Source organism: Pseudoliparis swirei, chromosome 13, assembly GCF_029220125.1.
Source record: "Pseudoliparis swirei isolate HS2019 ecotype Mariana Trench chromosome 13, NWPU_hadal_v1, whole genome shotgun sequence".
Taxonomy (NCBI): Eukaryota; Metazoa; Chordata; class Actinopteri; order Perciformes; family Liparidae; genus Pseudoliparis; species Pseudoliparis swirei.
Window position 1 is genome coordinate 9,611,319 of NC_079400.1, and position 15,174 is coordinate 9,626,492.

The 15,174-nt window shown below is 44.4% G+C and overlaps 1 protein-coding gene and 1 long non-coding RNA gene across 2 annotated transcripts; both read right to left on the bottom strand.

Annotated features, from left to right (window-relative positions):
• Positions 1–783: 783 nt before the first annotated feature.
• LOC130203698 (PDZ domain-containing protein 7-like) lies at positions 784–11,813 on the bottom strand. Its single transcript, XM_056430061.1, is given in 16 exon segments — positions 784–2,643; positions 2,949–3,049; positions 3,347–3,901; positions 4,572–4,643; positions 4,742–4,833; positions 5,255–5,346; positions 5,446–5,588; positions 6,536–6,685; positions 6,778–7,013; positions 7,093–7,276; positions 7,416–7,476; positions 9,173–9,320; positions 10,157–10,333; positions 10,441–10,615; positions 10,704–10,841; positions 11,651–11,813. Coding segments are annotated over 16 exon segments (2,643 nt in total). The 3' UTR covers positions 784–2,487.
• A 1,809-nt stretch (positions 11,814–13,622) lies between these two features.
• LOC130204051 (uncharacterized) lies at positions 13,623–14,403 on the bottom strand. Its single transcript, XR_008833551.1, has 2 exons — positions 14,245–14,403; positions 13,623–14,095 (listed from the first exon to the last, which is right to left on the bottom strand). It is a non-coding gene; the product is annotated as an uncharacterized LOC130204051 (long non-coding RNA).
• Positions 14,404–15,174: the final 771 nt, after the last annotated feature.

The window sequence follows — 15,174 nt, forward strand, 5'->3', positions numbered from 1 at the left end:
TTCTATCCCTTTTTAAAACAGTCGCACAACAAAACAAACAGAATTAACCATCGAGCCAGCGGTTGAACATCTGCGGGCTGAAGGACTCTGTCAGAGCGTAGATGAATATTACGTATTCGGTTCCCTGTCAAAGGTCAAACATTGAAGCCATCAAAATGTTGGAATAAATCTTTCTGTAGCATCAGAGTACCACAGTATATGGACTAATTACTATACTGCAATATTGATAGACTGTACATCACGATGTAAATGCTCTGGAAAATCAATTTTCCCAGCAGACGTTTTGGCAGGTTGCGGCAGGTGAAGCACCGGTGCAGGTAATAATAGTGGCAAAGACTGCATTCCCATTTCCAGGGTCCCACTGGCGTACTGGGACACCATTAATGGAGTTTAATTCACCTGCAGAGTCCAAAAGTCTCCACCATGGCTGTCTAAGATCACCAGTGCTCTGTGTTTACTGTATATGCACCGTATAACGAATACTCGCAATACTTTCTGCTAACATTCCAGTCGTGCCCCATCTTCACATGGTGTACGAGTATCTGACATCTCGATGTACTGCTGCTCACTAGAGCAAACTACCGAGTGGCTGTGACTCAGCGGCTTTCCTGTGGGACATGTTGGAATGTCGTCTGGAAAAAAGTTAGCTGGGACATTTATTGTTTCTTTATATTGGGTCAATCAAGAAGCAACTGCAGGTTCTTAAATCTCATGAATGCAAAAACATTCTTTTGATTTCCGCCTCCTGAAGAACTCGCAACACCAAACTGCTGCCTTCATTTTGGGGGGGGGGTCTTTGTGTTGCGTTCACAAGCTCCTTGGACATTCCCCGTGTGGAAGTCGCTCTTCGTGAACTTTAAGTCTCTGATGTGGAAATATAGATGCTCTGAAGACGTTGGATCCATTCACTAGAACCACTGAGACATCGTTGACCCGACTCGTTATCGAGGTTAATGCTTGTAAATAAGCAACTCACAGTTAAAACCACATTACATGCCAAACATGTATATGCAACATGTGAATTGATAAAGTTTCTTACTTCACGTCTCAAGTCGTGTATTTCTAATAATTCCAACACATTAAATCAGCATTCGTTACTTTAGACAAAGAATATTGGTTTTTCTTTTACTTTAAATGTAATTTCCTAATTTAATGAATTTAGACCTTTGTGATGAGCAGTGTTGTGAGTCCTCAGGAGGTGAGAATCAGTTATATTATAATCTATAAAAAGGTATTAAACCCTACAACTTTAAATTGACTCGTGGTTCAGAGTATGACCTTTAGATCGCCCATTGCTACCGTTTCAAATTAGTACCATCAGTCATAGAAATACACTTACAGAAAGCCCAAAGTCTAACGCCTCATGATCGGTGTGCGAACACTTGAATTCAGCGTCAGAAATGTTTTATCTATAAGACGTAGATCAGTATGATTTATTTTCACCACTGTCGGGGGAACCGCACTAAATGAAGGTTGTTTTGGCGTAAAGTGACAGTGACTCGTGTTTTTCCATCAACCGTTACAGCAAAAGATCCGTTTCACATTTATTTACTTCCCTTTACGACAGAACAGAGAGAAAATAAATGTTTTGTTCCGATTGAACCATCGTCCTCTGTAAATAACCCTCAACGATCATGACGTTTTCTTCCAAGAGGTGTCTCTTCCATCTCAAAACAATAAATAAATTGCCACTGTGAATAGACCAAAGCAATGTCACACATTATATTTTGCTCCTACAGATACGACGCCTGTATATTAATGTGTGTGTGGATGTTTATTTTGGTTCTTCAGTATAATTTTATAATCCACAATATTTGTATGAAGACATTAAATGTATATTTTCATGCTGTACATCTGTTGAACAAACCTGTTTTTAATTAAAAAAACAAAAGACATTTAAAAGCTGTGTGGTACATTCAGAGTTGTTCAGAACGTAGACGGACTTTCTCCCTTAAATTGTGTCATTACTATAAACTTTGTAAAGCAATGGGTTTTAATTATCTCCAATGATAACGTGGATCAATTATTCTCATCATTTCCATCTAGTAAAAGTTTAGCTTTGTGAGCCTTCAACATAACCGACGTCAGAGAGCAGAATGTTTGAGCGGCTCACGTCGCCCTCTGCAGGTCAAAATGTAAACAACATGAGTCAACAGGCTTTTTAAAAGGCACTCAGGTTACAGTTTGTCATCCGGCATATTTAAAAATGTTTAAACAAACACTGCTGCGCGACTACTTTTTGAGAGGGATGGATATTAATGACATTGATTGGTTCCTGGCTTGTGATAAAGTAATGCAAGGCACCAGGAGCGCCATTTCGTCATGTCTGGCTTTCTAGACACCTTGTGTTGATCCACCAGAGTCCATGTAATCATTCCCAACTTTAACATGAATGGCAAAAATGGCATACCTGACCTCAGATCAGTGTGATCGGGCCGCGCTCAGCCCCAGACGCTCAATCACAGGTCGAAAGTCACGACGAGAGTCTCAGTCTCCTTTCAAAATGTGTTTGGGGACTTTGACCACGAACACCATGGGGTCTTTGGCCTTGTGGCTGAAGGCTTTCCGGATGACGTCGACCGCGTGCGGATGGGTCACGCCTTGCAGCGAGACTCCGTCCACAGACACCAACTCGAATCCAGCCTGGGGGACGAGAGGGAAGGTCACGTACAGCGGGAGAGAAAACAAATGCCAAAAACACCAGGATGGACGACCGCATCGGGACGGGTTTTGCAGTCTGCTTTTCTGGCTATTCTGACCCACAATCCTTTGCACAGCAGAAATCTGTGCATGAGGGTCAAAAGGTCAAGGCGCCATGTTATAGGAACGTAAATATGTCCCATGCGTACAACAGTGTGTACTTTGTGGGAGCGACAAACATTTACAAAAATAAAAAGTATTTGATCGGGAGCGCAGCGAAACATTTATTTTGGGTGAACTCTGCAGACCTTGAGCACTTCACAGGTGGAGGCGGCTCCTCCAGGGAAGATCTTCTCGATCTTCACCACCGGCTGAACCTTCGACTCCATCCCACCAGATATACTGATGCCTGAAACACAGAAACACAACGCTTTGGGTGGGAGTCTTTGCTTCACACGAGTGTACCGACAGCCGAGGTACAGAGAGGAGATGAAGCTGCTGTGTGTATGTTTTATACATTAACATGACAAAATACAAGATGGTTTAAAAATGTGTAGCAACCATTTTATTCTATAAAGAAAAGTAAGAAAAGTGCAGTGGATGCAGAAATATCTTAAAACTCGCACACATGGAACATTTGGGTGAACGGACCCTTTAAATGATGACAAACTGTACATGTGTCGAACCTTAAATCAATCTTATTTACCCAGTGACTGTTTGGTCTTGGAGATGCTGACGGTTTTGAGCTCGTAGTCCAGTTCCAGCTCAGAGCCGTGGAGTCCGTTCATCCGGTCTGGACTCGGTCGGAACACCTGCGCCAACGAGGGCCGAGTCCGGCGCGCGGCGCTCTGCAGCGTGAACACGCCGTCTTCACTGCGGTCTCCACTGTTCTCCTTTCTGCCTTTGGAGTGGCCGTCTCTGAGCGGGGACCTTCCCCTCTCCGAGGCCGTGTCCGAGACCTCGTGGAAGTGGACGGAGCGAATGGTGCCGATGTCCGTTCGGAGAGGAGGGCGAGGGTCCTGGCTGTGGGCCAGCAGCCAGTTGGGGGGCATAGGGCTGGCCGGCGGGGGCCGGAGGTCTCTGGACTCGGTGTTGTATCCGTCCACGGGGATGTCCAGCAGCGGGGTGAAGCACCTGGACAGAGGGGGCCTCTCTCTGGTTCCCCGGGGCCCGGACACACTCAGCTTCCCCAGCTCATCCAGGAGGTGTCCCTCCTTCTCCACCTCCTCCGCATTGTGGAGCTCAAAGCCTCCCCTGAGATCTGGAGGCAACACACAGGTTGTATGAACACCTTTTTTTGTGTGCACCTCTACTCCGGCTGTGGTTGAACAAGTCACGTATACAAGCCCATGTCGAGCTATGCATGACAGAAAAGATGTATGGTATTTAATCAACAATTTTCTGGAAAACATTAGGAACTGATATGAAAATCAGAAACAGAAAATAACGTTTGTTCTTCCGATTCACGGCTTTGTTCCCTCAAACGACAGCAACCAATGTGACAACAGATTATAGCTCTAAACTAGTCAGGATTATTCAACAAAATATGAGATATTAAGATTACAGCTTCGTATTTCATATTTTTCATTTGCTGACTCACAATTTTGTCTCAGAAGAGTCAAAATAAAGAGATTCTAGTTTTTGCAGATATAGACGTGGAGCAAAACACCAATTTGCAAACATCAAAACTCTTTTAGCAGTCACAAACCACCAGCCTCCTAACCATGTGTAATGCTGATGTAATGAGTTTGTAGAATTTGTTTTGTTGTTGGGTTAAAGGTTTCGTATTTATGTAAAAATGTGATGCAAGACAACATTTCAGAAAGATCTTCTGATAATTAATTGCAATCAAATCAAAAGACGTGCTTTTTTTCAGAGAACATCAAAACATAACACTAGAATCTCAAACCGCATCAAAATGAAGTACTGACCCGGGATGGGAGTGATGAGGAGCCGCTTGGGTGCTCGACCAGATGTGGGAGAGCGAAGAGGAGAAGTTTGGACTACACAGAGGAGAAGAAGACGAAGAAGAAGAAGCGTGACTTGCACGAGTCCATGTGATCAGACCGATTCTGACAAATCCAGCATGCATCACACGCACTTGACCGGTACTTGAGGATGTCGTAGGCCTCGACTTCGACGGGGGTCACCGTGTTATTAAATGCACTCAGATCAGGAGGAGGAAGCAGCATCCTGAGGGCCAGAACAGCAACATCAAAAACATGTTCACTGTTGCATTACAAAACATTTTAATTAAGTCATCAGTGTGGCACATCTGGATCTGAGAAAAGATTGAGTCGATCCACTTTTTAATTCAGAAGAATAATTAAGAATAACTGTATGTTCTCGCTGATGGTCTCGTTACATTTTGAAGGTCATATAGACGGTTTCATAACCAGAGAACAGTCCCTTACAAGAACAGAGAAAATCTGAATAGTGTATATTAGCTCCATGACAAAATGTGTTTCTGCAAAGTTACATTCATAATTGTCCCGTGGTTATAACCGGTTTAAAGTCTGGGTTTACCTTGATATTAATCACTGAATCAAAGAGAACGTTGGTGTAAATATCCAGTAATCACAGTATTTATCCCTCTTCTCCTCCCCGTCCTTACCGGACTTCCCTCAGCAGCAGCAGCTTCTCCGGTCGGTCCAGCACGGCCAGCAGGTGGCGGATTAAGTTCTCCACTGACCGCTCTGCCACGTACTGTCCAAGAGTAATCGTGTAATTACCCAGCTGGCAATGACTCGATGTTTGAAGTATGTTGCGTGATGAAATAAATTGAAGCGACAACAGTCCTCTCACCCTTTGGCACGTCTTCATCACAGCAGCCACCTCCTCCTCGGTCAGCAGCCTGCGGGCCATGTCCTCCACCGCGCCGAGCATCTCCGAATTTGGCGTCGCGCCGCCCGGTCGTCCCCCTTGAACGCATCACAGCGGCAGTCCAACTTAGATGGGGGTCAATGTCCCCGAAGGGCAACGCAGTCGCTACACTTTGAATACATCTGCTCCGTCGGTGTAGAATTGAATTTGCCCGTAAAGTCTTTGTGTGTTCTCAGTATCGGTCGGGAAAAATCATGACTCACTTCTCATGGAGTATATGAAACTTTAACTTCCCAAAGTTACATTTTAAGGCTGAAGATATTCTTTCATTTTTAAAATGATAAACAAAAGAAACGACAAACAAGTATCATCTGTATCAAAGCCCGATATATCTGCTTCCTCTTCTACATTGGTGTCCAAAAACTATTGAAAACACAAACTGTAAACTCACGAGACCAACGTGTCACCTCGCGTTAAGATGTGAAGGGTTTCATATGTTGCTGCCCGTCTTGTCCAGGTCACCCTCGAAAAAGAGATTTTTAATCTCAATGGGATTCACCTGGTTAAATAATGGTTTATTAATCTTTTTTTTAAAGATCGAGAGTATAACAGGGACCCCCTTTTTTTTACAACATTTTGATGTAGCCTATTTGTACTTTCTTGATGTGAAAGAACAACAGAGCGTATTAGAAAGATATTATATATTCAATATTAAGCATATCTGAAGATTTAAAAAAGTTACACATTTGTCACATTAAATAATCTATAAACTATTATATTCGATTAGCAGCGCAGCTTTTTTGTTGAAAAAAGAAAGAAAGAAAAAACGGATAACTTCTCACGGACCTCGTATTGAGAGTGAATGCGCGTTCAAGTGAAATTATGTTTGATAGCTGTGTTTATTTAAGATCAACATCCTTAGTAGGCAGTTGCTTTTGGTCCTTTTGTGGGATTGGTCGGAAATAACGAATAACGTTTGACGCCGTGACCTTTTGTGTCCTTGTTTACGTGTGCGAGTGTCTTCATGGCCCCGAGTGTGAAGCCTTTCACAGGTGCATGAACGCCGCGATACCTTTGGGGGTGGACGGGGACTTGGAGCGGCCCCTGGACGTGTCCCTCTTGCGTCCGCCCTTGAACAGCGAGTTGACGAAGGTCTTGGAGCGCTGCAGCGTGCTCTTCACCTCCGGGTGCTTCTGCTTCTTCTCCTTCTTCTGCTTGACCTCTACGGGGGATCGGACAGCGACAGTCGGCCATTTGCGCACGTCGACCCGCGACGACGCTTCGGAGACGCCACTCACTCTGCGCCTGCCTCACCTTCCACGGTGACTTGGCTCTGTGTCCTGCTGATTGGTCGGCTTAGTCGGCTGAGAGCCAGCAGCACGGCCGTCTTGGTGGACTCTTGCCTCCCGCCGCCCCCGTCCTCCTCCTCCTCCTCTCCACCGATCACCGTGTCTCTGAGCAGAGTGGTTGGTCCCAGGCTGCGCGTGGTTTCTGCCCCCGTCCTCTGAGAGGGAAGGTCCGTCTGCATGGCGGTCTCGGTTCTGTCCGACCTGGACAGATGAACAACTCATCACGTTGTTCCGGTCGAGTGTTTCCTTTCAAGAAATCTCTGAGTCCGAAGACGCCGACCCTGACCTCTGGTCCTCAGTGGAGATGCAGACGTCCACCATGTCCGACCCAAACGGCATGCCGGGAGGGAACATGAGCTGCGACAGGCCGCTCAGGGAGCTGACCGGCGTCCCGGACGACGGAGACGAGGCCGAGGAGTTGGACTCTGACCCCTGGGAGGAAGATTTCTGAGTACCGTTGGCGACTTGAGGGGGAGAGAAAAACAGACAAACAAAGAGAGCTCACTCAAACGCATCCGAGGGCGTCGCCGAGTGTCCGGTGATCTTCAGACCGAGCCTGGCACAGACCGGGTGGCTTTCAGGACAATGGAAACGGATACATACGCTTATTGAGCCACCTGTACTCCGCCACCATCTCTTTATAAGCAGGGTATCGCCCCGTTTCCTGTGGAGATATGGCCACAGATATGCAAATGAGACACAGTGGAGACCTTGAAACTGTCAAAGGAGCGACATATTTGCTAAAGCGTAACATTAGAACCGCACATTGCCTCCTCCTTTCCCCGTCTTGACTCTCTCGTAACCTGTTGGTAGTCGGGATGCTCTCTAACTCTTCAGGTACCACGGGGGGGGGGCGACGCGAGGGATCGCACGACAAAAACTGAACGCGGCCCCCAAGCTTTGATCAGCACCTGATCCCGGCCGCCTGGTGAATTATGCACACGGCCCGGCTGGAGAAACCCAAGCTCCGAACAAGTAAAGCGAGAGAGGGAATATCGCGGCCGCTCGCCAGCTGTCGGGGGGGTGTAGTGTGAATGTGTGTGTGTGAGTGTTAGTGTGTGTGTGTGTGTGTGGTGGCAAAGATAGATAGATAGATAGATATATACTTTATTAATCCCCAAGGGGAAATTTGTCGTGACAGTAGCAGCAACACACAAGAGTAAAAACAAAACACAAAATATAAGAAACAGGGATGAAAGAGGGTTTGTGTTCGCGAATGAAAGATGAAAAGGTTGGAAGGTTAGAAAGCGCCGACCGGGTCGTCTAAACTGAGACCCGAGCTCGGGGTCGGCTGTAGTTCATGGGGGAGAGCGGTCGTCCCGTAGCCACAAGGCGGGCGCCTCACTGCAGCCCACTGCTCCTCAATATCCAAGGATGGGTCAAATGTGAGAATAATTGAACATTAAAGAACCGACACACTTCATAAAGACAAGAGACCTTATGAAATGCGATCTGCTTGTGGTTAATTACTTTAGACATTAGATTTTATTATCAACATTTTTATCAAATTGGATTCATTTGACCTTTCTGGAAACAGTTTGTTCACGATTGTTGTACTTGAGAAAAAAAAGTAGATTTTTGTCCTGTTGGTCATCTGTGAAGCTCTTTGAACTGCATTGACCTCCATGAGGAGTGCAACACAAACAGAGTTTGACGAGTTAATGATGATGACTTCTGACCATCAATCTTCTTTTCTTTTTTTAACCCTTGTGTTGCCTTGGGGTAATTTTGACCCGAATCAATATTACACCCTCCCCCCGCCTTAGGCTTAATTTGACCCCATTCAATGTTTAATGTCGGTGTTCTTTCGGTAGTCAACAAACAAACATAAAGTGCCTCACACTTAAACTTGGAAAACAATATTAATTCTAATAATTTTCTGGAGGTTTTAATTGCTGGCGTCAAATTGAACCCAAAGGGTAAAATATGTTAGTAAATATAAAGGTAACAGGAGGGTGAAACATTGAATCGGGTCAAAATGACCCAAAGGCGGGGGGAGGGTGTAATATTGAGTCGGGTCAAAATGACCCTAAGGCAACACAAGGGTTAAGAGCGGAACATTCAAGATGAGCCCTGAAACTTGTTCATTTTAAACATATTTGTTGGTTTCTGAACTAACTTCCACAGCTTCTATTCATATATGAACTTGTGTCTGAAGAGCTGTTTTCTTTCAACTATGATTTTTTAAAAGTAAGATGAAAGACGCCTTTTCTCTTAGAAGTAATGCAAAGATGCTGTAAATTGTTGGCTCTCGTGTTACAGCAATAAAAACAAGTAGGACCTTCAGACTGCAGGAGCTCCAAAGTTTCCTCGTGCCGTCTGCTGCGAAGCGATCACATGCTGCACACCGCCGCTCTCACCTTGATGGTCAGCATGAGGTGCGTGTGGCTCTTCAGCACCTCCACAGCACTACTGTGGCTGATGTCCTCGAGGCTCACGCCATTGGCCACCAGGATCTGGTCCCCCATCTTTAACCCATTCTGCTCAGCCAGGCCACCCGGATCCAGTCTGAAACCAGCAGACACAGGGGAGTAAAACGCTGCTTCCCCCCCTGTAGTTCAGTTCAGTTGGTCCGGACCAAAAGGTAAGAGAGAAAATCATACATCGCTTGAATTCCAGTCCGAGAGGACAGGAAACTCGTCGATTGGACAGATTTGCAGATTGTCCTCTTGCATCATCTGGACGCACATGTGGAAATCAAAACCTTTTGTCTTGAGTCATGCCTCAAATGTGTGTCAATCAATCCTTTGGTCAGGAATTAAATCGTAAAGTGAGATAATACAGTGTCAGTGGTTTGATCAGGATGAGGGCAGTGAATCTGCTTTTATGAGTGTTTACTCAGGATCAACACTTTATTATTGTACAGTGGTGATTCAGGGCTTATTAGTGTGCGATCGCGTACACCAACAATGTTGACCTATTAATAAAGGAATACCCGGGCTAACGTGCATACATGTTGATTTGCATTATACAGATAAAATGATCGCTTCCTGATCAGATTTCACGATCAGCAGGTGGATTTATTAGAAGTTAACTTTTGAGAAAAATGTGCTCCAATAACATATCTGCTGTCGTAAAGATCACGTGGTTGGTCGGTTTGCTTTCACACCACAAGCCAGCCACACCAGAGTCCAGCTGGGACCTTTTTCAAGCGGTCAAGGTGTGGTTGTTGGTCCACACCAAGGTTTGATTAACAGCTGTCACACCAGCCCAAAAACAAACCGGATGCCAAACGGGGTTTGGGGTAAAACAAACAGATTTGCAGTGAACCTAAGAGATCATGTAATGATCACATGATCTGAGACTCTGAACTTGAGCCTGTCGTCCACGGCGGAGGAACCTACTTGGAGACGTAGATGCCCAGACCAAACTCCTTGCCCCCCCGGATGTTGAAGCCCAGGTAGTAGTCGTCGGAGGTGGTGTAAATGTGAACGGTCCTTTGGAGGGCGCTTCCCGAGCTGGCATCCGAAGGCGTCCGTCCACTCTCCTCCACCACCATCCGCATGTGTATCAAATCCACCCTGGAAGATTTCCCCCAGTCGGTCAGAATTCGTGATTTTCTTCTCTCGATAAAACGGAGGTAAACATTATATTGAATTGTTTTCATCGGTAATAGCTCCGTCATCACCAGGTGGTCTTCTCCTTGGAGTAGCGGATGCCGGGGACTTTGCCAACGCGCCTCACCACCATCCTCAGCCGGTTGTTGCCCGTCAGGACCTTCACGGCGCTGCTCATCGTGATGCTCTCCAGGCTCACGCCGTTCACCTCCACCAGTTTGTCACCGACGAGCAAGCCGGCCGCCTCTGTGAACACACACACACACACACACACACACAGGAGTGTGAAGTCACACAGTCACAGGCCGTGTTAGTGTCCAGCTGATTAGTTCACCTGCCGTGCTGTTGTCCTCCACCTTGCTGACGAAGATGCTGAGGCCGTGCTCTGAGCCTCCGCGCACGCTGAAGCCCAGCTTGCCGTCCACGTTCTTATCCACCGTGATCGTATGGAGGTCCTCGCTGTCGTCGCCACCTGATCGATAATGTCACATGATGCTGCGTCAATACAGCAATAAGGGAAGAGGGGAGGGGATTCCTGTATTATAAGTAACAATGTCAGTAAAGAGACACCGGAGACACATCCGTGGGGACATTTGTGGCGCGTGAGACGTCACTTTTAACGACTCGGGTGGATTAGGTGTTTGAATGTAATTATATAAACATAGTTATTTATATTATAATCAATTAAGGCCAATACATGGCAATTCATTTTACACAATGGTCCTTTAAGTTATCCAACGAACGTTAAATTGAATCAAGAAGATATCAATATGACTGTATAGCTTATGTCATTTACGAGAACTTACAAATGGTTGAAATATATTCAATATTTCAACCACTTGTAAGTTCTCGTAAATGACATAAGCTATACAGTATTGCTGGAAGACATTTAACAATGTATTATATCAGGCTGTGTTTGTCAACATTTTGACAAAAAAACAAAGAAAAGGAATTGGGTATTAATTTGCGTATATTTATAGCATTTGTACGAGGCGTATTTCTGTGTTTAAAAACCTTTGCTTTGGTTGGAATATTAATTTGATTTTCTATCTGTTTTCATATTTCTTATTTTTTAATACAATACCATTTTAAATATTGTTTTCTCAGGATACTGAGACACTGGTCTCATTTTCATTTATTATGTTTACAATCAAAACATTGCTTTTTCAATGCCCGTTCTCTAAAGATCAGGTCAGTGCATAGAAGCAGCTAATCCTAAATGTTAATGAAATGACCTCAACAGTAATGTAATGTAATGTGCACCACACATCGCCTCCTCACCATCCACAGGGGAGTTGATGAGGATGACCCGACCCATGGGCGACGAGGATCGGATTCCACGCCGGTGCTGCTCCTTCTTCCGAAGGAGGTTGCGTGTAGCCGCGTGTGACCCTCGGGTCCCGGGGGTCTTCTCCCTGCGAGATGGGTCTGACGAGTGAGCCATGGAGGCTGGCGGGGTCTCGTTTCACACACGCTCCTCCGACGGGGGCTCAGCGCCGGGCTGGGAAACCTGTAGGGGAAGGAAAGAGGATCTTCAGACCACACTGAGACTACATTATGGTCACATCTTGCTTTTTTTACCCAACCCGCCGGTTGCTTTGTGACATGACGGCTGACCCTTTGGCTTCCTGGAGTCACGCTTTGGTCCATCCCCGCCATGCATGGTGCATGTCTCTCACCTGTCTGAGTCTCACAGAAACACATTAAATATCCAGTCACTGCAACTCACATTGCATCAAGTCCATTACGGGATGCGTCTCCACAGGTGAGGTTAGAAATAGGATTTAATATGTTTATTTAGGTCAGACTTGACCCACTTAGGAGTCGGGATGTCACATGGTGCTGCTGCCATGGTAACCAGTCACTAAACTTAACCCGTGATAACATGAGTGTCCTCATGTTGTACCCTTGGGGTTTCCCCCAGGATTCCCAGGGTGCTTCAGCACCACGGACAGATTTTTTTTTTTTTTTTTTTTACTCTAAGGCGTGAAAAACTGTGTCACAGTGGCAAAGGCGACCTATTATAAAGACCAGGATGGATTTTATTATGATTTTTCGAATTCATTTTAATCTTATTTTATTCCGCTGTGGTATATGACAGACGCCGGAACAAACTGAGACCTATCTTGCCCAAAATACAGAAGAAAACTAAACTTACCGAACATTTTACGTTTCAAGTGGAGATCAAAACGCAGACAGAAAGCAGCTCTTCTCGTGTTCTGCTCAGAAACTACCGGACAGCCGACACCTAAAGCACATTGACAGGAGAAAACAAAAGAAATGCTCCTCGTTTCCCTTAAATTCATCCCATATTCCGGAGTTGAAGTAAAGTAAACTCAGCTGGTTGGCCTACCTGAGTGCATGTTGTGTACAAATGATCCATCGCACCTTGTGGGACCCGTAACACAAGGCCCGCCCCCCGGCTGTGGCGATTGGCTGGCTGCATAGGTTAATTGGGAGTATTCGATTGGACCATTGCTCTGACGATCGATTGAAAGCAAGTACTTTCACATCCCCAACAAATAAATACAAAATAAAGTAAATCCTTCAGATTCTGGTGCGAAATCAATCCAACACAATGCCCAAAAACTATTTTTTACATAGTTCTCATTGTAGTTTGAGATGGCCATCAGAATCAGGTCCCTTCCTTAAACCCCATTTGAGATTACAAATTAAAAAACGTCTCCAATTTGACTGTTCTACACTAAAAAAAACGATTCAAGCCCTTCTTATGTGACATGCTTAAATATAGTTTGATACTTTTAATTAAATCAATTACAAAAATTAAGACATGTATACAGGCACGTGGTGCTCAAGCACCAGCCCCTTTGCCCTGGATGATAAAAGTGCCCTTGTTGCTGGAGCCCACTTTTTTCATTCAGTACTTAAGAATAAAAGTTACTCTCTCTGTCATAAACTCCCCCCAAATGTGTTTTAATATCCGACGGGGCATTTAATTGAGTTCTTGTGAGAATTTTGCCCCGACATGCTCCGCGACGCTCACGCTCAGTTAGTACTTTAAAACCAATATAGTGTTATTATTGACTCTTTTGGGAGTTTAAATTTAACTCTTCGTAACACTCAGTAGTGTGTTTTTTTTAACACTTGTATGTAGTGTTAATAATTAACTCTCTCAAGGGATGGTTTGTTAACTACACAAGTGTCACTCCCATTTTAACTCTATAAGGTGTCAATGTGTTTTTTTACTAGAAATACTTGAAAATTAAAGTTTGTTAAAGGGAAAGGGACATGATAGTTTTAAAATATATTTATTTTAAAACCAGTGCATCACATACACATTTTACAATGCTTTTCAAAACATACAACAATATGGAACAATGTATGCTCTGTCACTCTCATTAGAGTAGTTTATCAAAAGATCTAACATATGGCAGTTCGTCAAGACCAATCAGAACACGTTCGCTTCTTTGCTCCTCTATACAATATGCATGGAAATGGTCATCAAAGTACATCGATGTTGTACACCGTGGTTTGAATGAGGGTGTAGAAACTGGAAAGAGCTTCGTTGTAGGAGATGCTGAAGACATAGTGAGCTTTGAATAACACACCAACAGCAGCCACCGATGTCCGAGCGTTGAAGGGGACAGCTTTCTGGTCCACAATGATTAAGAATCTTTCGATGTTCTTCTTTTGCTCACCGATGCAGAGGAGGAAGGGCTGTCTAGCACCAACTTTCTCCAGGAATGTAGTGATGCTGGCTCCTTCCTGTTGTTTGAATAAAATAGATTCATATATTTAGCATAATAAGCAGTTAGATGGATATATTATATCAACCTGCAACTCACACTTCTTAAAAATAACTGCAGCACTCAAAAATTAAAATGTTGCTCATACAAAAGGCTGATGGAACATACCTTAATACACCTTACAGGATGGTTGGCTGCCTGGGCTGAGCTTCCTTTGGCTGTTTTTTGTGGCCTCTTGATGTAGGAGGCAGGAGATGCAACAGCAACAGAAGAGCTGACATATCACTATCCCAGCCTTGAAGACATCTAAGATATTTTATAAAGAAGAAAATAAAGCAATGGAAAAGAAAACATTATTTTAGCCTTCAACAGCTACTTAATAACTCTTTATTTCAATTTAGTTTTACTGGACTTGGCAATTTGGGTATTTTTACACAGAAAAACTGTCCATATTTACCAAAGTCATTTTCAGCCTCAGTGTCAAAAGCCAGCAACTCCTTGACATGGAGACTTTGGGGAAGACTCTGGCATTCTGCGGTGACTTTGTCCTTGAAATATGAAGGCCACTTTGCAGGAAACTCCCCAGATACTTCAGCCCCAAACATCATTGAGAAATCCTGTTCAATCTTTAAACAGAAACACAATGGCCATATACAGGTTAATGAAGTATGCTTTGCATTTAGAAGGATTCAGTTTTGAAATATTTCAAATAAGATGAAATAATCAATGCATATCCTTACCAATCCGGGTGTGTCAAGAAAGCGCTGAAAAACATCCAAGACGGAAGATGTTATAACCACAGATTGATCAGTTGAGTGTTGAATTGTTGAGAGAGCCTCTCTGCACTCCTCACCAAAGAGCTGTCCACCAATTAACAGAGTCCCTCGTTGGTCTGTTGGTCTGTCCTGGAAATCGTTCCTGGAACGCCGACGAAAGCCGTCATAGGTGGTGCGTTGGACTGTTTTGAGTCTCCAAGCTAGATAGCCAGTGTTGGCCTCAGCATAGAATTGTTCCTGCTCACGCATGAAAAAACATGTACATATAACAATGCACAAACAAACACACACATATAGAAGTACAAATTAATTGAATTATTAA